The 22,579-nt window shown below is 34.4% G+C and overlaps 1 protein-coding gene across 1 annotated transcript in view; it reads left to right on the top strand.

Annotated features, from left to right (window-relative positions):
- LOC115874374 (serine-rich adhesin for platelets) overlaps positions 1 to 22,579 on the top strand; it is a 217,560-nt gene that overhangs the window by 179,895 nt on the left and 15,086 nt on the right. The window contains exon 2 of the mRNA XM_030889520.1: positions 21,378 to 21,428. Coding sequence (XP_030745380.1) covers positions 21,378 to 21,428 — 51 coding nt within the window. The remainder of the gene's footprint in view (positions 1 to 21,377; positions 21,429 to 22,579) is intronic.

The following is a 22,579-nucleotide window of genomic DNA, read 5'->3' as shown; positions in this document are numbered from 1 at the left end:
GGTACATGCACAAATTATTTTTATGGTAATATTGTAGTAATATAGTATTTCATATTTTTAGCTACATAACGCCAACTTTTAGTACATAAAAATATTATGCATTATAAAATTACACAATTCTACCACCAAATGATTTCCACGTAGAAAATCTTTAAAAAATAGTTTTTCAAGTAACTTTAAGTAATTAATCTAATAAAACTTTAAAGAAAGTAATAATGTTTGTCTGATCAAAATTTCTGTTTTTCAATATTAAGACGACAATATTAAAGTGTACTTATTATCTTCAGATAGCCCTAGAGATTTATCATCAAATGCACATAAGAAATCGAATGTATATTCACCTATATAGAATATATGGAAGATTTCCAACGACGCGTCGGCTACTAGTGCAGAAAATCCGGAGAGGAAGAAGAACCCATAGAGCTAAGGCCTCCGAGTATATATTCCAAGGCCTCCGAGTGAGTGATCAAACAGGATTCCAAAACCCAGTATTATTATTATACAGTCTTAAAAAAGGCAACAGTGGTGTGATTACATGTGTTAAATTGTACCCTGCGGTGGCACAGTTGTAACATAGAGGAGGGACAATTGTAACGTGTTTATTATATTGATTCTTCACGTGAAGCAAATGAAATTGATTCTTTTTTTGTGTAACTATTTTGTGCTAGACAATGACTGAGTATTGAAAAGAAAAAAAATTCGGACTTCAAGACACGTTTTTTGAAGGGACTAGAGGAAGCAGCAGAAGCCAACATCAGTGACATCGGGAACTTTGCAAAGAGCTGCAAGTGCTTTAACGCAAAGAAAAAATGAGAGGAAAGTTTGATATACAATAATACAGGGGTATCACAATCGGTCCAAGGCCTCCGAGTGAGGGATCAAGCAGGATCCCATAACCCAGCAACCTAACCTAGAATTTTGATCATTAAATTAATGGATTCGAATCTAATTCATCCGTCTGGTATAACTGATAAAGAAGTCTGGCAAGCCACTAAATTAAAAACATCCATAGGCAATTTTATATATGTAAAAATTTTCCATTATACTAAAATAAAATAATAAAAATATTGTAATAATTATATTCCTGCACATCCACTGTGGGTACCCAGAGCACATTTTCATTGGGTGCCCGCAGTGGAGCCACGGACGATCGGCTCTCGAGCATTTGGAGGGACAGAGGCTGACAACGGACAGCATTGTCCCTCGTATGCTTGAATCTGAAGTGGTCTGGAGCGCCGGCACCGTATGTGACACGGCTGCGAGAATTATAAGAGCCAAAAAAGGAGCAGAGAAAATATCTGCAACAATCAGGAGAGAGAAGGGTTATTCAAGGGGCGGATACAGGAATTTATTTTAGGGGGGGGCAAATAAAAAAGTAATGTAGAATATGCTTTTTAGGGCGTCATGTTTAACCCAAAAGGCTAATGTTTAACTCAATTTACAGATTTTAGGGGGGGGGGGCTATGGGCCCCACCTCTGTATCCGCCACTGGGTTATTCTGTAACTGAAAGGGTAAATGGATAATGCTGAGGGTGCTGAAGTAATACCGAATAGGTGGTTCCATCACTCTTCTATCAGCACCTGATCTTCGCAAGGTGGTTTTTTTAGTGGGTAAAAATCCCACACTACCTGAACCTAACAACGCACAGGTGTCTTTTGAAGATTTTTCCCCCTGCAGCAAAAAAAATATCCCTGTACATTAATTGAAAAGGTAAAGAATAAAGTGAATCGGCAACCATTTAACCACGGAGACCATTAAACGATCTCGACAATATCGGATAGTACCCGTCAAAGAGACATATATAAGCAGACGACGAATACGTAAAATCGAAAGAAGAAAATATCGAAATCTGGGTCAGCTTCGATTAGTCGGTCAAGCGGCGGTGCCCGCGGCGAAACAAGTGTGATGCCATCGCTTTTTTAGATGAGCGGGCAAATCCTTTTGCGAATGGCCGCTTCTTCGTGGCCTCATGTCGGATTTCACACGCCGCGCCGTCTAGGAAGCGATTAAATCGGACCAACATCAAATTGAGGAACATGGAATACTAATAATTGATGTACCTAAAATTTTGCAACTTCATGAATATTTTTAATACGTACAGAGTATTTATGAAAATCTGCAGTAGAGGCTAGTGTGCAAGAACTGTAGAGATGCAACACCTGTTGAAAACACAAACATATTAAAATATTTTGTGGTATAAATAGTAATAAAATTATCCTCTATTTTTGTACATCAAAAAAGTTATAATTTGACAAATTCTTGTCCGTGTGTCTGCCCCCCGCCATGTAATCGGTAAACATATATTTTAGGTATAATTTTCATCCATGTCTTCCAGCTACGTAATCTGTTTGCAGCACGAGCGAATGTCATTCACCAAGTGAACCCCCTTCTTTCGCTCAGCGTGTAAAAAACCATACCATAACGTGGTATACTGATGCTTCTAAAACCAAAGCAGGGACAGTGATAGGAGTATTTTGGCCGAAAGGCAAATACTCCGAACCTAGTAATACTGGGCACCTACCCCAGTATCCTTCTGGCAGAAATCTTCGCTATCGAAAGATGCGCACAATTTATCTTGAATAGCAACTATCGAAAACAGGAAATAGCGTATCCGATAGTCAAGCATCATTAAAAGCGATTAACTCAGTTGGGAACCAAACCGCGGAGATAAGAGTTAACAAAAATTTATCCACAGACACCTTCAATGTGTGTCAAGGAGTCCGCCAGGGCTGTATACTGTCACCAATACTTTTTAATATATACGTCGAAAAAATATTTCAAATGGCCCTGGAAGGAGAAAGTGGAGGAATTAAGATTAACGGAGTTCCAATTAACAATATTAGATATGCAGATGATACGGCAATACTAGCACCAACTTTAGAGGATCTCCAGCAAATAATAAATAAGATAGGGGACATGGGAAATCGTTTCGGTCTTAAAATCAACGCTGCTAAGACCAAACTTATGGTAATAGGACGCCAGCCTACAATCAACATCGCATTGACCGTGGATGGAAATATTATAGAGCGAGTTCCACGATTTAAATATCTGGGTGCCATGATCAATGAACGATGGGACTGCGATGAGGAAGTTAAACTTAGAACAAATTATGCAAAGTCAACATTTTTTAAACTTAAAAACTTCCTATTAGCACGCCGTCTCCCGCTAACACTTAGACTATGGGTAGTAAAATGCTACATATGGTCTATCTTACTATACGGCGCAGAAACCTGGTCTCTCAAGGCTAGAACCCTGAACCGCATCGAGGCTTTCGAAATGTGGACTCTCCGGAGACTCTTACGTGTGCCATGGACCGCACATGCCACCAACGAAGAAGTTTTAAGAACTGCAGGCTATGAACGAGAAATGCTTAACATAGTTAAAGAAAGGAAAGTCTCATACCTCGGCCATATCTTTAGAGGAGACAAATATTACATTCCTAAGCTGATTCTACAAGGCAAAATAGAGGGACGGCGAGGCCCAGGAAGAAAACAACATTCCTGGCTAAGAAACATACGGGATTGGTGTAACATCAGCGACGCAGCCACCATATTTCGAAGAACCGAAAACGGCAGTCTACACATTGTATGAAGAGTACAGATTTCAATCGCCAACGTGCGGCTGAGCACAAGGCACAGGAAGAAGAAGAACTCAGTAACCATCAATTCGAAGCTGGTCAAGAATGCCTAGATAAGCTGAACAAATTAGGCAAAGGAAATAAAGTCCTCCTACTCTAGGTGCCCGCTCACCAAGGGATAGAAGGCAATGAAAAAGCAAACGATCTAGCTAGAAAAGGAGCGAACACTCCACTAACTGGACCAGAACCGTTCTGCTTTCCAAGAGGAAACCAACTTAAAAGGGAACTCAAGAACCTGGAAGACTCCATTCTTAACCTAGAATGAGAATCCTCCAACAGCCGAAAAAGTTTCTCCAAATTTTCCAAACTCGAAAAAGTCTCTCAGAACTTACGTACCGAGAAAATCAAAGATTTTCCTTGATTTAAGTTAAAACAATCTTTGGATTGTCACGGGGTTTCTAACAGGACAATGTCTCCTTAACAAACACCTCAGTAGATTGAAGCTGAGAAACGATGGCGAATGCAGATTCTATAGGGAAAATGAGGAAACACCAGAATACCGAGTGCGCCGAGAAGAAAATCCTTCGTGCCATAAACTTTGGAACACAAAATAGATGTGCATATTGGAAAAACACTGGAATTTGTAACAAAAAGGTAGCTAAAAGCAGATTGTACTTCTAAAGTTATACATGCCATTTGTCTCTAAAAGTCATCTTTCTTGGTTCATTATTTTAACATGTCCGCGCAATGTAAACTGCCTTTTTTCTACCTCTAAAGTTATATTCCATCTCCATCCTAATGGTATCGATTCTCACTCTTTCTAGTCGAGATTTTTGGCAACTTCTTATTTAGCAATCCATTTCGTTGTCTTTATAAATGTTTTTTTTTGTCGCAGAGAGGGGTGTATGATGTATGTATGATATTATGTAATGAGTATAATTTTACTAACATAAATATCAGGTATATTTGACCATACTATTAGTGACCATAGTATTAGGTATATTTGACCATACTTTTTCATTTGTACCACATTATATTGTATCATTGTACTTTTTCCTATGTAGATACAATACTAAAAACTTAGATTTCATAATAATAATAGCTCCCGTATATAGCGTTTGACGCCTTGGGAGTAGCAAGGTACAGCTTGCCATACTAGAGCAGTTCGGTATACAAGGAAGGTAATGTGGCTAGCACTACGCTTCAACCGCCTATTATTACCTCAGGATTGTGAATCCCAAGTACTCAATTAAGGCTGAGTCGACCTAGGTACCCAAACTATTTTTATTTTAATAAAAATAGTCGGCTGATGAAAAGCCGGGTATGGAATTCGAACCCACTACCTTGAGATTGGTAGACGAGAGCCTGTACCTCTACGCCACCGGGCACCTTAGTTTAGATTTCATAATTAGGTATATCCGGAGTACTAATGCCTGTACTAATGGATACATTAAATTATGATTCTTTTCGAATATTGCTCATTGATGAGTACTTAATTTGTGGCAATCATAGATCCTATCTATGAGTGTCACAAATTAAGTATCTATGGAAAATATTCCGCAGAAATTTGTGAAGCCAACGTGGTGGCATTTATCTTTCCTCAAAGAGAGTTGATCATAAAAGCTCAAAATAGGCGTAATACACCTTCGGTGATCTTTTTGTACAAATTGCTAAACTATTACATACGATGTGCTAATTGCTAATAGAGATGTAGATAATTGCTAATTTTTTGGAGTAAATTAATCTACTTAAACCTAATTTATACCTAAATTTATCTCTAGATATTTTATCTGGTCTACTAAAATTAGGTTTATAAAAATAATGTCCCCTTCTTTTTGCTTTTGGTAATTATCAATTAGGTCCTTTTGGATCATTTTATTTTAGTTTTGTTATTTCTTGCCTACTTTTATACTAAAAAAAATCCCTAACCAATGTAAATGGTTAAAACAGAATACAAATAAAAAACTAGTTTAGCTAATTTTAACCGTCTGCAAATAATACCGTATGATCGAAAAAAAACGGCGTCAGGGATGGCTATCAAATAAAGATCGTTGTTATTTTACACGTAAATTTATATGGGAAATGTTATCGATCGTCATTTCCCCGCCAACCTGGACGCCGTTTTTTTTTATCGATCATACGGTATCTACTAACATGGTTTGCAAAGCTTAGTACAGAGTTTAAAATAAAGTGTTTTGATGTGTGAATATAAAGTATTTTGTTATGTAAAAAAGTTGTCAATGATAAAGTATTCCGTTTCGTATACGGGGCAGCTGAAAAAATATGAAATTCAATATAATAAATTCTAAATTCTAACGGAATAGTCGCAAGAGGTTTGAAAAAAAACAGCGAAACATTTAATATTGCGTTATATAAAAAGTTACTTCTGTCTCAGCTGCCGAGTGGCATATTAATTATAAAAGTCACATTTAATAAGTTAATAGTAAAGTTCACACTCCGAAATGATTATGTAACAAGAGCTTGATGCATTTAACAGTGATATACGCCTATCCAACGCTACATAACTTCTAGTTAATGTCAGAGAGATCTATTAAAATTAATAGGACCATAAAGTAGACTAAATAGGTATAATAGAGAAATAATAACTCTGAGAAATAAATAGGTATTTTTTTTGAAAGAAAAAAACCATCATTGGCAGTTGGTAAGACAACCGAAGTAGTGTCAGACTCCTTACTGACTAAAACAACCCTCAGAACCTTTATGTCTCTCTCTCTGGAACCGCGTTAGCATTACTTCAGAAGGAGTGTTCTATGTAGATGTTCTGTTCTATGTAGCTGGTTTGAACCTCTCGAATCATACGTTCTCTCTCTGTTCTTTATTCCATAAGGCTTCCTTAGCCATTTTGCTTATTTCCTTCCAAAATATTTCGTTCCTCAGCATGATGCCGATTAGGTTATCTGGTATTAGTTTACCCACTTTCTCTTCTACAGCATGTCTAATAAAGTTCCATCTTGCGCAATGGAAAAATGTGTATTCGACATTGTCAACCAGTTCGCAGTAACGACAAGTATCCGTATAAGGTGGAAGCGTTTAAAATAAGCTTCAAGGTATCTATGTCCGAATAATACTTGTGTTAGGTAGAAGTCAACTTCGCCATGATTTCTGGAGATCCTGTGCTCTATATTACATATAAGACGTCTTGTCCAGCTTGCTGTGGCTTCTTTATTAGACCACTCTTCTTTCCATGTCTTCATCATGTCCTCATATGATCCTTGCTTTTTTCCTTTTCCTTCTTTTTCCAGCTCTGCTCGATGAGCGGCTAATAGATGTATTTGGCGGGGTTCTTGCTATAACCAGTGCACTTGTTGACGTAGTCCTAAAAAGTCCTTAAAAAGCGTTTCTATGAACTTTTTTCTCCATCGCTTCTACCCACATACTTGCTCAATATAGCATTATGGACTGAGCTACTGATAAAAGAAGTATTCTGTTATTTTCTTTAGGGCCGCTTATATAGGGTATTATTCTTGAGAGGGTGTGACCTTTGTTGCTCTTTCTACAGTCTATTGGCTAAGACTGTAGAAAGAACTTTCATAGTCATATTTTTATTTATATGTATTCCTAAATATTTTACTGATTCTTGGCTTATTATTTCTATGTTTTGAATGGCGATTTTTACATGCTTTATTTCCCGTCCTGCTATCGGCAACACTGCTTCGGTCTTCTGTGGAGCTAAGGTAAAGTTTTTGTTTCCAACCGCTCAGTGTTACAGAGAATTGCGTGGTTTGCTTTCGCTTCCAGGATGCCTGGACTTCTTGCTTCTACAATTATCGCTAGATCATCTGCATAACCAATAAGACTCACTAAGAGCTTTAGGACGCCATCTAGATGTTCCAGAGTGTAGAACCTAACACCGATCCTTGTGGGACACCACTAGTGACATGCATTGCAGATTCTTTTCTGGTAATAAGCCGTCTTCAAAATCTTCAAAGTAACTGGCCAGCATGTTATAGGTAGGGGGCTATTTTTCATTTTCTCAGTTCTTCTAACATTTCCTTGCATAGAGCTGAATTAAACCTAGTAACAGTAGACGTTAAAAAAACATTTTTTATGTCTACTGTTACCATGGCACAAAGTCCTCTTCGATAATTTGGTATTCGGTATACGTTTTCCATCCAAATTGTTGTTCTGATAAACTTTCCCCTTTAGATATTTCTTCCTTCAGTCTTCTTAGCAGGATGTGTTCGAGGAGTTTTCCGAGCACATTAAGGACGCATATAGGTCTGTAGGATTTGTCTGAGCTTTAACACGATTTTAGTTGTTTTTCTATGACTACGAGTCGTGATATTTTCAATGTTTTAGGTATTCTACCGTCTACCAGGATATCGTTCATTATTTGAAGGAATGTGTACCGCATGCAAATGCTTTAATGACTTCGGGTGGTAGCATATCAGGCCCTGGAGCTTTTTTATCTTTGATTTTGTCAATGGTCTCTACAATTTCTTTTTTAGAAAACAGAGGAATTTCACTTTTCTGTACTTATAGACGTGTCCATTCTCTAACTTCGTGCTGCGGGAAGAGAGAATTTACTACCTTTTTTGTCCTTCATCCTTCATCTAACATGACGACGGGTGTTCTACTTTTTATTATGATTTGGAAGCCTTTGCCCCATATGTCGGAGTCGATCTCGTCAATAACATTTTTCCATCTTTTTGAGAAATTAATAGTTATGAAAAATAATAAGAAATTAATGAAATTCATATTTTAGTACATACTCTAAGTCTTTTGGTTATGTTAAAATTACAATCTAGAAAGCAAATAATCAACAAGTTGTCTTAAAATTTATAGAGGCCATTATTAATCTTAAATACAATATGCACATTGCGTGCTCCGTATCCACATTGTATATGTTTTTGTTCGCATTCGTTGTACAGCACACTAAAAAATCTTTTTATAAAGTATAATTGGTTTAGCTAAACCCCCACATATCTCTATCATAGTTCTATAGTTTTATCATATTTTTCTGCATTAAAATGACAAACATTTGTGTATAAGTACTTAAGTTATGTGTGAGTATGGGAACTAGTTTGATATTTACGGCCTGTTAATTTCTCCATATAATTGCAACGAGGAAAAATAGTTTTCAAACGAAATGTTATTTCCGGGTAATAATAGATAGACTACCGGCGATTAAAATAAAAAGTAAACGCGATATGCCATGTTACTGTTGCTTTTTAATTGTTGCATTTTTACTTATACGGAAAAATAATTAACAAATGAACTTCTGTATGAACAATAAATAATTCCGGTAAAAATAGGCGAGTCTTAAATAAGTGCAAATAGTTTCAGGGTTGGGAGATCTCGATAAAGGAACATATTTTCTCTTTGCCGTCTTTCAGATAAGTCCAAAATAAACAAATTATTTTACTTTAAAATTTACAAAAATGTTTTTTTTTATTACAGTTGAGGGTTGGAACCTTTGGTGTTACACAGCAAAATAAAAACACTAAATCACCACAATACACCAAAACACTTTTATTTTACACTGGACGCGCGTTTCGCTAACCATGTTAGCATCATCAGCAGATGATTATAAACTGAGATGATTATAAACTTTAACTTTAGTAGTTTATAATCATCTGCTGATGATGCTAACATGGTTAGCGAAACGCGCGTCCAGTGGAAAATAAAAGTGTTTTGGTGTATTGTGGTGATTTTATGTGTGTTTTTATTTTGCTGTTTTTTTTGCTTAAATTTTAAGAACCACTGGATTTTATCTGTGTTTTCTTATTTATAAATTTAATCTGTTACCTATGTTGAAGATATTATATTTTTAGCGGACCTATAAAAAGTTTTTTTTAATTTCACTCAAAATGAGTTATTTGGGTCATAAATAACCTAAATACAAGATATTTTCATGGTGTGTGTCTGTCTGTCCGTCTGTCTGTGTAACACGATAACTCAAAAACCGCTAAACCGATTTTAACCAAATTTGGAACATCAAACCAAAACACGATAACTCAAAAACCGCTAAACCGATTTTAACCAAATTTGGCACAAAAATACTGTGTCACCCGAGAATCTGGCTATTAGTTTTTGGTGGGGGTGGGGAGTTGGTAAGGGGCTATGGGAGTGGGTTAAAAACTCGTAAAATCGTAACTCCAAAATTACAGTAGCTAGCGAAACGCGGTTTTCAATTTAAGATTAGGAATAATATTTGCAACAAAATTTGTAATAACATCAAAATCAGTCAAAGTCGCAGTTTTTGAGATATTCCGTGTTTCCGTAGTCCGTTTTTGAGAAAATCCGTGTGGAGAACTCCAAACTCCCATCGGACGCGACCTCAGGTGGCGGATAGGGGAAATAACCGCGGACCAAAATTGGAAAAATACCTTTACTTTGAAACTAAAAGAACTGCCTACCAACTTTTTATTAACATATTTCAGTACGGGCGGCTATGCGTTTTTAATCATGTCTCAAGTTTTTCAAATGGAACAAGGGCGGCTCACTAGCATATTTGGAAAAAGCATTTTTTTCGAATAATTTGATACCACACACTTGATATTTCGAGTCAAATTGTCATTATGAACAGCATGTTACAATTTCAAATAAACCATATGCGAAAATGTCAAAAGTTGATATGTGATATGTCATTCTATTTAATGTGTTATAAATTACGTACATTTTTTATCAAATAAGGTAAAAAAATACCGATGGTGTCATTTAAAAATCAGAAAATGTAGTAATTTGCGGTGAAACAGGAAGTGACCAAAAACAATTGAATATGTCAGTCAATCCTAATTCATGTTGTATACTAATATACCAAATCTCGTTTCTCTATCTGGAAAAATAAAAAAGTTATAGGGGTGAGCCACTTTTGAGACACACCCGGTATAAAGACAAATTGTTACTTTCCAACACCAATTAATTGTTACTACTAAAAAAAGCTAGAATAAAAACGGCGAAAATTTCTAAAATCGAAGGTAGTTATACAGGGTGGTCCGAACTGTATTCCGGAAACTTTGGCAGCATATCCTGCAGAAAAAAATAAGTGAAAAAATTCGTATAAATGTATGTCCTAAAATGCTTAGTTTCGGAGATACAGGGTGTAGAAGTTTCATTTTTATTTTTATTTTTTCCAAATAATTTCTGAAGTAATGTCAAAATTTGGATGAAAATTGGTATCTAGGAGTTTTTTGACATGAGAAATTTGATTTTGATGTCCATATAAGTCCTACTTGTAGAGGGCGCCACCTACATACTTTTAAACCGGTTTAAAGAGTAATACATTTTCGTCCGTACCTGTATAAAACTACTGAGTTAAAAAATATACAATTACGACCTTTTTTACGTAAAAAAGATCTCTCGGTAAAAATCGCTACGAGTAATGATTCTCGAGATATATGGAATCGAAATTATCAATACCTGTCATCATTGACATAAATTAAATATGTTGACTAAATAGTTATTAGACTGAAATCATAAATTTGAAAAATTCTTGTGCGAAAAGTTCAACAGACACTGTCACAAATAAATATCTACTCAACGTGTTTATTTTTTCTCAATAATGACATGTATTGACTATTTCCATTCTAAATAGAACTCTCAAGAAAAATCTTGAGAACGGGTGCTTGTAGCGATTTTTACCAAGAGATATTTTTTGCGTAAAAAATCAGGGAAATGTATATTTTTTACTCAATAGTTTTATACCGGTACGGACGAAAAGTTATTACCCTTCAAAACAGTAAAAACACATGTAGGTGGCGTCCACTGCAAATAGGAGTCATATTGACATCAAAATCAAATTTCTCATGTCAAAAAACTCCCATGAGCCAATTTTCATCCAAATATTGACAATGCTTCAGAAATTATTTGGAAAAAATCGAAATAAAAATGAAATTTCTACACCCTGTATCTCCGAAACTAAGCATTTTAGAACATATATTTATACGAACTTTTTACTTATTTTTATCTGCAGAATATGCTGCCGAAGTTTGCGGAATACAGTTCGGACCACCCTGTATATAATTACCAAAATAACATAAATGAAGGTAAATAACTACATATACAAGAACGAAGATAAATGGAAAAATGTGATGGAATAGTATTAAGCATAAGTGTATATTTTTTTACTTTGTTTTTCAACTTTGTGAACTTTATAACATTTGATTTTATAATTTGATTGACGCTTTCCCGGATAACATATTGATTCTCCGGGATCCGGGAAAATTTACCTAAATCCGCGATTTTCCCGGAAATCCCGGACGTCTGGCAACCCTTCTCCAATCTAGATATACACTCTTAGTTAAAATACAAAATTACGTTTCCAATTTAAGTAAATCCGTAAACCAATCAAACAATAAACTACATTTACTACACATTTTAAGAAATACAGTTAAATTAGTTTAAAACCCAAAACATATAGCCTATTTTAATTGTCTAATATAAATTACATGTCATGTATACGAAAATCCAAACTAATTCCTAATGAATTAAAATGTAATGAGTAACGGTTCCGCCAATATGGCATTTTTTTAATTAAATTTCAATCTAGTTCGTAGTGAACTAGTTCAACCCCATATCGTTTTGTGTGTTCGATCCTAGTAGGCACGCGGTTCGGCACGGCATCGGCATAGTAAATAAGAAACAATTAAATTGACTGCTGAATTCAATTAAAATAAAATTACAACATTTTACTTCGAAAAAATACACTTACACGAACCAAAATTATACAAGTGTAACACAAAAGCAAAATAATACATATTCTTTAATGGATGGAGCGTAGATTTACCGGACATTGATGGAAATCTTCATCTGTGAACTACAGAAATAACTGTAGTACAAATCCTTTATCAGGATTAAAATATATGCTTTTATTTGTGTAATTTTGTAGAGTAGTATCAAAGGTTCAAAATTAAATTGTAACCATTGTTAAATGGAACGTAGATATACTTCAGTACAAAATGAACATTAATGGAATTCCTCATCTGTGAACTACAGAAGTAACTGTAGTATAAATTCTCTATCAAAGGATTAAAATATATGCTTGTGCAATTTTGTTTTTTGTAATTTTCTAGACTAGTATCAAAGGTTCAAAATGAAAATTTATTTACTGATTTTGTGAATTACTTCATTATTGACGAGCTAAAGCAGAGGTTTAGTACTATATATTATACTCTTTATTATCTATCTCTATTGATCTTCTTCTTTCAGTGCCTATCCTTTATGGATGTTGGGAATCATGTTGGTCCATATAATCTTGTTAACAGCCACCCTGAATATATAGAATATACGAATATACTACAGAATATACGACATTCCCGTCCACTGTCTAATATTTTTCAGCCATGATGTTCGTGGGCGTCCCTGACCTCTTCTACTATCTATTTTGCCCTGCAGTATTAGCTGGATAAGTTGGTATTTATTATTACGCATCACATGCCCAAGGTATGCCATTTTTCTCACTTTCACACTATGTACAATTTCTAGTTCCTTTTGCATTCGTTGGGCCACGGTGTTGTTTATGACAAGGTATGAAATCCTGAGCATGTGCGGCGATAGCACCACATTTCAAAATCTTCCAAGCGTTGCCTGCTCCCACTCCATAGCATCTTAGGACCTGTGTTCTTATAATAATATTTGTAAATATATGAACCGCTTATAGTGACATATGAATGAAGCCTAACGTATTACCAGCTTTGTTGGAACTCTAATATAAGGATATCGAGTTGGCGAATCAACTCGAGGGAGGAGGGCCATGCTCAGGTCCTCAGAATAGGAACTGACCTCAAATCCAAGGAGGCAATAAAGAAAGGAAGATATATCCTCTGTTATAGATCCGGGACAATACCGCTATCAAGGAGGTATATAAGGAGAGACCAAATTAAAGACGTGGAAAAAATGGAGACAGATCCTCCATCCTCTACCTCAAGGATACCTCATCCGGAGACAAGCTCCTCGACTGTGAAGCACATGGAGGACTAAACCCCAACCGTGGAAGGGTGTATACTCTCGTAGGAGATAGATATCCACTCCTAGCAGGATGAACAGAATGGGAAATACCCTGTCCCCGCTACAACAGGAAGATCCCCATGTATGATGAGTTATAAACTGTATGATGAGTTATAACTCAAGAAAGGGGGACACAATAGATCTTTAAGGTCGAGGTGAATAATCCCCCTTCCACTCCCCATTCTACGTCCTTCAATATCTTGTTTTGCTGGCAAAATATCCCCCATCGAATGTTGAAGATCAATGAACTCTACCCTACAAATAACAAGTTTGAACAACACTATGTAACACCATGTGCACCTGGATGAAGTCCAGACGAAGTCCAACTTACGAGATATCCCTGAGTAACATTGTTATCTTTGTTTCTAAAATAGTCTTATGTTTACACAACACTACCAGTGGCAGAGGTCTGATGCAGTCTTGAGTATATTAAAGCGTCTCCTTCTGATATTGATAATCATTGCTCCCTCTTCCTTTAGATGAATTCTACTGGTGAATCGTCTTCTCATCCCTAATCCTACAAGGTCCCCACATTTAAAAATTCTCTCTTACCTTTGGATGTTTATTTGTTGTTTGTCTTGTATCTCCAGTGAGAGATTACTGGAGACCATTATTGTGATTCAAAGAGAAGAAAACAGGTTGGAGAGAATCAAGAATTAAAAAATAATACATCAGATCTCATCCAAGATAAGTTATAAGTAGACAGCTGAGTCACACCACAGTATAGATAGGTTGCTAGAAAATATTTTTTGGCATCTTTTTTCGTTGTTTTGACACTAATAAATGGGTTATTAAAAGCAGATTTCATCATTGTGCAATGAAAGCCCCACATACCACATGCGTTACAGTAGAACTTTTATGTAATCATGAAAAATCCATTATTTGCACAGCTACAAAGTATTATCATCTTATTGAGCAATTCTGGTATAGCTGACGACACTTAAATATCTTGTTGGCTGTAACTTTTATTAGTAGATACGTTTCCTTGAAGAATTAAATTCAATGTTCAGAGTATCACGTTGGAATTTTAAAGGAGTGATCCTATTTCTTTGTCTAATACGTAATATGACCGTATCGGACTCATGAATGAACCAACCTGTTTATTGTTTAAAATATCTCGTAAACAATATGGTCTAAATTTAAATTTTCCAATGCTACATCCAAAGAACAACAACGCTCTTACGATCACATCAAGTAAAAAACGAACCTGTGCGAAGAGCTCGAGGCTCTTTGGCGATTATGAAAGTAAAGGCCACGCCTAATCACGGCGTCGAACTTACACCCAGTAACACGCATTCCACCGACTAACCTGTTTCTTCAATTCTCTCTCACTTAAGAGGTCACCACACAGACCGATAAAAAACAGAGAGATGGTTTCTCAAACTTGGAACTCTCAAGCCAGAATTATTAATGTGACATATATTTATTATCGACCTAGTATGAAATGATATGACATGTAGATGAACAACGACACCCTCTAGACTCTAGATCATTACGTATTTTTATTTCATTTTTTTAATAATTTGAACCGAATTTGACCATGTCCAGTAGCAAAAAATCGTTAAATAACGTCTATAGTTACTCAAGACTCAAAGTCTCGGTCTCAACGTTTATACAATATTAAACTGTTACACGTGTTTCGCTCATATACGAGCATCATCAGACCTAACAAGAAAGAACCTAAATAAATAACAAATAATAAAAAGGTCATCATAACTTAGAAATACAATTAAAATCAATCCAAATACACGTTCACATTTTACAATTAAAACAACACTGAGACGAGGCTGAAATGACCGGCAAATACTTTAATTTAATTTGAACCAGGTCTCTTTGAGAAAAATGGATGCATTCTTTAAAAGTCTATAGTTATACCTTGTAGAGGGTTCATTTCTGAATATTTCGTCACTCAAACAGAAATATAAACTTTTTTGAAAAATGCCAATAGGTTAGAGTACAAATGAAAACCACTATCTTTCTCAGTGGCTTTTTTATTTGTGAACAAATTTGTCCAAACAAAAAAAGCTAACTTCTTGACAATTTAGAGGATGAAAATCGCATCGTCATCAGAAGAAAAAATATAAAGAGAATAAGAAAAAAGTTCTGATTGGGTATCATTAGATAAAGGTAAATTTGAAAATAGATTAGGCTAGGTTAGGTTGCTGGGATTTGAGATCGTGTTCGATCCCTCGGATTCGGAGTGTTCGAGCCCATTGCGATAACCCTGTATTATTGTACCAATCCTTCCTCTTATTGTTTCTTTGTGTCAAAGCACTTCCAGCTCTTTGCAGAGTTCCCGATCTTGCTGATGTTGGCTTCTGCTGCTTCCTCTAGTTCATCCAAAAAACCTTGCCCTAAAGTTTTCAAGCGTCGGTTTTCCAGTGCTGGTACAGCAGGTGCTCTATGGTTCCTTCTTCTTCACCGCATTCTCTGCAGTAGTCGTCGTTGGAAATCTTCCATCTCACAAGGTTTATCCCAAATACGTTTAAATAAAATATACGACGGCCTCCCCATAAGAGCAATGAGAGGATTTACGTCCCAGTATTGAAGGAGGACAGAAAATCGAGTCGAATGTTCAAGACATAGGTTCATCCTTGTTTAGTCAAACCTCCTACAAACCAAGGAATATGTAGGAAATCAGGCCTGGATTAAGGGGGGGTGGCACCTTGCTGCTTGGACTTGATGGTAGTTCCTAAAGCCTCCTTCAGTATGTCGATTGTCACAAATGGTGGCTCATCTGCAATGGCCTCTCCCTGGCCCCTCTTTGGCGAGTCTGTCGCGTTCTTGACTGCCCAATACATGTGCTGTGGTCCGGCACCCAGAACAGAGTGGCGCCGCACAGTAATGCCGAAAACGCGACGCATTTCCGACCATCAGTTTTGGCGAGATCTACCTACCTTTAGATTTTGATACAATAGTTTCGGAACACCCTGTATTTTTAAATCTACGAAAACTTAGGGATATTTTAAATTAATTTCAGATTCAAGAAGAAAAACTAAAGAAAACTTTAAAATTGACTAAAGTAACAGACTTTTTATTTGCGAAACCCCTTTAACGTCAAATTCTGAGTTGAATAAAAATCAAGATCATGAACAACTGCCTTCCTGTTCAACTTCAAGCAATATTAGTTTAAGTGAAAATAACAGCAATGAGGAAAAAATAATCTGACCTGGGGGCCCCAAGGGCCTATAGCCCCGGGCCCCCTAGGACCTTAATCCGGCACTGTAGGAAATGCATTGAAATTCTATAGCCATCCTTCAATATCGGAACAGGAATTTAAGCGGTACCCTCCGTATACTTTATTTTAAACGTATTTGGTTTATCCCTTATTCTGAGGTTTACCCCCGTGGGTGGGGTAGTTTCCAGTGACAACACCTTAATTATGCGTACTACGTTCTTTTTGTGCTCTAGTAGTAGTTTTGTCTTTTTGCTATCTGCCACTGGCCACAGTCTTCGAACTGTAGCGCAGTCCTCGTGGTGTTGGCACCTTGCTGCTTGGACTTGATGGTAGTTCCTAAAGCTTCTTTCAGTATGTCGATTGTCACAAATGGTGGCTCATCTGCAATGGCCTCTCCCCTGACCCCTCTTTGGCGAGTCTGTCGCGTTCTTGACTGCCCAATACATGTGCTGTGGTCCGGCACCCAGAACAGAGTGGCGCCGCGCCGCACAGTAATGCGGAAAACGCGAAAAGTGGCAAAAACTAATTTCTTAACTTACTACTACATTTATTTAAATTATTTTTGTTAAATGTGGTTTTCTAAGTATATAAGTGATGTTTTGAATTCAGAAAATTAAATTATGTATACAGAGTATACTTAAATTGGCTGTAAAAACTAAAAAATATGTTGTAGAAAATTGAATTATATTATTTTGTCTTTAATAGCATATTAATTTGATACTCTCTTCTTTGAAAAGTTTAAAAAAAGTTAATAATACGCAAGAAAAAGAAACTAAAAATTATCTTAAAGCTTCTAGATAAGATGGATAATATACCTATTTAAAATGGATTTAGCAAATGGATAAAACATAGAATAATTTAATCTATAATAAGTTTTAGAGCTTCAGGATGCTGTTCTATTTTACTTGACAGAAGAAGTCTTGGTGATCTCTTACTATATATCTGTAGTAGAAGGTGCATGACATTCTTGATAAAAGTTGTTGACTGAATGTTGACGCATCATAGACACATTGACACATCTTTGTAGTTTATATTAACAATAAATATTCAAAATTAATGAGATTTCTAATAATATTAAATTTAATGTCATATAAGCACAAAACGAATAAAATCTTAATCTTAAATGGGAATAGCAAGTTAAATTATACATTAAAAAATTACTTTTAAATTTAAATACATTTTATATCGAAAATTAAATTGAATAAGAGAAAATATATTACCAGTTTCCTTTCTAAAACTAATTAAAAATAACCAACAACAATATTTTACAGCACCTAAGAAACACCCAGTAATATATTGTCATAAGTAATTTATTTTGGTAAACTAGGGAAAGTAAAGCATTTTTGGGAGAGTTAGGCAACCTAGAGAGAGTTCCCAAGAGTTCCCAAGTAGAAAAACATTCAACATAAGGGTTTAATGTTTTATATTTTATTCCTATTCAGAACTTAATTTTTTTGTCACTTGTACTGCACCATTAAAATTGATGTGTAAATTCTTTCTGAATTGGTTATTAGACTTAAGTACTTTTTTTTATTTTCTCTAAACTCATTTCAATAAATTCATGTTAATATTTCCTACTGTGTTATTTTGAAAACCAATACAAACTTTTATATCTTTAAAACGAGAACTTTTAGCTCTATGCAAAATATGTAGAGAATGCTAATTAAAATTCTTAGTTCAATTTTACAATCTTAATGTATTATATTGTTGTTAGTAAAAAATGTGAATTTTGACATATTATGTTGAACACAACTTTCCAATTGATTGGATAAGAAACGTTAATTGGCGTCTTCTTCAGCGATTATGTTGCTTTACCCGATATTTAGAATTCCAAATATCATACTTTAGCATTTACATAGGTATAGGGACTGACTTTATGCTCATTTTTTTGCAACTTATTTATGATAAAATAATAAAATTTAATACCAATTGCCTAAACTTACAGTCAAAGAAATTCTAAATCTATACTTAAATGACTTAAAATATATGTTGATAAGTAAACTCTACACTCTCCATTAGATATTAATTTGTTAGAATTTGACTTTGAACCGAAAAAAGTTTTTAATTCAAACATTCATTGAATTATTTCTATTATTACTTATGGAATAATAGTCACTCTCAAAAATATTATACAAAAAAGGTTTCTCGAGTAGCTAACTTTACCATTCCTTTTCCATGCGTTTAATGTAATTTATCGCTCTAAGGATGTAGACATCGTTTCATTTTCATTTCATTATACATAAATTCAAAGTATTAAAGCTTTAAGTTTTTAAAGAATAAATTATACTGTTCATGATTTTCAAATTCTTTATAACGTAAACATCTCAGGCTACATCTTTACAACCTAACAAAACCTAATAATGTTTTTGAGAGAGTAACCTACTATTAACTACTACTAACCTAATTAATTTAATGCTCGAAAAGATAACACATGTTACTGTAAATGTCCGAAATGCGGTAAACACTAGGATAAGCGCGCTAAACCTAGGATTTACCAAAAGCATTAACTAATTAGGTTAGCCTGGTTATTTCGAGGATGTTAATGCATTGGTTAGCCTGGTTATTTGGAGGGTGTTAATGCATTGGTTAGCATAGTTAATTGGGGGTGTTAATGCAATGGTTAGGTGGTTATTTGGTTTTTACTACAACTTGCTTTTGCAAAATCCTAGGTTTTACCGCATTTCGGACATTTACAGTAACATATACAGGGTGCTACAAATTCGAGGTACGAGCATTGGTATCTCGGTAGCCGTAATAGATACGAACATGGTTAAATTGGGGCAAAGTTGCGTATTGGGATGTTCACCAAGATGCCATCAAAAAAGTTTTAAAAATTTCAGGGATTGCTGAGTTTTTTGGAAAAAATTGATTTTTTTGAAAATCAATTTTATTTTTTCCTGTCGTTACTTTTTCGAAAATCGAAAAACTAATTGCACATTCTCATAGCCACTTTATTAGGGCTATCTGATAGTATTTTCAGATTTTCAAATTAGCTGATAATTTTTGAGATACAGAGGCCAACTTAATTTTTTTAAATACGGACCTGCATTTTTTATTTCAGATTTTGAAAGAACTCGGTCTCCTGAATACAATGATATGCCACACTTTATACTTTTTTTTGTTTTGGATACTTTAACAGCAACAAAACTATTTAATTATTATTTAAAATAATTTGAAGTCCGACTCTGGTTTCTTAAATTATTTAATCTGATTATATTCATAGCAACAATATTGATCAGCTCTAATTAACATTGAATAAAGAAAATCGAGCCAATTGGAAGATTCAAATAAATAATATCCAGGTCAGAAATTTAAAGATATTATTTTTAACTTTTTTATTGTGAATCTGAAATCTCAGTGTGTGATCTAATAATATGCATAATATTAATCGTAGTTATTATAAATAAATCAACTTCTACTAACTAGTTTCTAATGTTCTACATGTTCGAAAGGGTTACCACCGTCCTTATTGCACAAATTTATTTTTCGCTCAATTTTATTTCTATACCTCTTTGAACTTTCTTCTTATACTTCCGAATGCATTTTGTACTCTTTATTGTAAATGTTGAGAGGAAGTGATTTCACTTTTACAAATGACGTCAAATAATGTAGCCCCTTGGCGATAGGTCTACGAATCTCGCTGGACATTATACGGCTCTACCATTTCCAATCCATCTTCCGGGAAAATGATTTGATTGTTTATATTATATTATATTTATATTAATTACTTTATATTATTTTATTGCATTTGATTTTCCGTATTCAATGTTTTACTCCACGTCATTGTTAAGTTTGAAAGCTTATCAATATTGTAACGATGAATAGATTAAATATTTAAAAAAAAACAGAGCCGGACTTGAAATTAGTTTAAATAAATTGTGTTCAAATGCCAAAACAAAAAAAAATATTAAGTGTGGCACATCATTGTACTCAGGAGAGCGAGTTCTTTCAAAATCTGAAATAAAAAATGCAGGTCCGTATTTAAAAAAATTAAGTTTGCCTCTGTATCTCAAAAATTATCAGCTAATTTGAAAATCTAAAAATATTATCCGATAGCCCTAATAAAGTGGCTATGAGAATGTACAATTAGTTTTTTCATTTTCTAAAAAGTAACGACAGGAAAAAATAAAATTGATTTTTAAAAAAATCAGTTTTTTCCAAAAAACTCAGCAATCCTTGAAATTTTTAAAACTTTTTTGATGGAATCTTGGTGAACATCCCAAACCGGCAACTTTGCCCACATTTAACCATGTTCGTATCTATTACGGTTACCGAGATACCAATGCTCGCAATTTGTAGCACCCTGTATATTACATATTTAAAAGTTTATTCAGATTATCATCTCTTAATTGAATAGTGTTCATTCTAATACCAACCAGTAAGATTCAATATGAGTTCTTTACAACTATTAAATAACGCAAAAAAATATAAGAACATCTAGAACCTAAAATTTTAGTAATTACGTAAAGAAAAAATGGGAATATCTAGGGAATATGTTAAAATCACATAAAAAAATCAAGTATTAATAGAGCAAAAATTAAAAAAAGAGTAAATAAATAAAATTAAAGTGCATCTTTTATTTTCTAAAAGATGTAATAACTAATTTTGTGTTCCTTTTTAAAATGGTATTCATAAAAGTCTTGTTGTTTCAGGTTTCGAATATGCAAGTACTGTCCCTCGACGAAGAAGAGAAGACAACAAAGGTATGATAGAAAATAAAAAATAACCAGTGTATAAAAAAAATATATAATTATCTCGGTGTAGTACTAACCAAAAGTTGTTTTTGTTCATTATTCAGCTAGCTTATTCATTTAAAGATTATGTTCAGTAGATTAGTTCCCAAGATAAATATTAATGGTATAGAGAAAGTCGGAATACCGTGTCAATCAGATACATTCCACTAGCTTCATGTTATATTGAATTGTATTCACATAATATGTGTTTTCAGTACGTGTAAAGAATTGTTTTTGATTCACCTGTTTATCAATGAATGATGTATAAAAATATTGAGTATAAAAACAGTTTTAAGCAAATCATTAGACAAGATTTTTTTTCTTGAATTTTACTAATAACTAACTAACTTAAGTTGGTAATTTCTTTGGTTGGCAACATACTAAATGCTATAAAAACATTCATTTTTGTCTCATATAGGATTTTTCTTTCATTTTCTATAGAAGAAATACAAATAAGTATTTTTTTGATTTTTTTAAGTAATGGTACAGTTTTTAAATAAATCTCAAATTTCAGACTTAAAAATCACTTATATAAATAAATTGATTTCTTTAAGGGAATACCTATAATAGACTCAATACCGTATGATCGAAAAAAAACTCCGTACAGTTGGCATGGAAATGACGATCAATGACAGTCCCCAAATAATTTTACATATAAATGACAGCCATCTTAATTTCATAGCCATTGCAGACGCCGTTTTTCTTTCGATCATATTACAGGCTGTAAATGTTAATATTTCATTAATACTATTTTGTGATTATTGCATTTCATTTCCTCATTTCAACAGTACCATTTAAACTACAGATAGGTATAATACAAATGGCTGTTTAGATAAACTTTGTTATTATTCTCGGATAAAGAGATGGTAGATATCTATTCTATTATAAGTTTTCAATAAGAAATGTCAAGGTTATGTATATCACTTTGTTGTTAAGACAATACAAAAGGAAAATTATAAAAAATCGATATTAAACGCTTAGGCGCGATTCTCACTATAACGTAGCCTCACCGTAACGTCGAGCCGGCCCACAGTGCTTCGAACATATGGCTCTAGAGGACAAAAATGCAAAACTTCTCTTTTATTGTAGGCAATTTATTCAAACTAGGTTTACTTGACACA

The sequence above is a fragment of the Sitophilus oryzae genome, unplaced genomic scaffold, assembly GCF_002938485.1.
Source record: "Sitophilus oryzae breed Bouriz unplaced genomic scaffold, Soryzae_2.0 scaffold_1274_pilon_pilon, whole genome shotgun sequence".
NCBI classification, from domain to species: domain Eukaryota; kingdom Metazoa; phylum Arthropoda; class Insecta; order Coleoptera; family Curculionidae; genus Sitophilus; species Sitophilus oryzae.
This window is presented reverse-complemented; position numbering and strand designations above follow the sequence as displayed.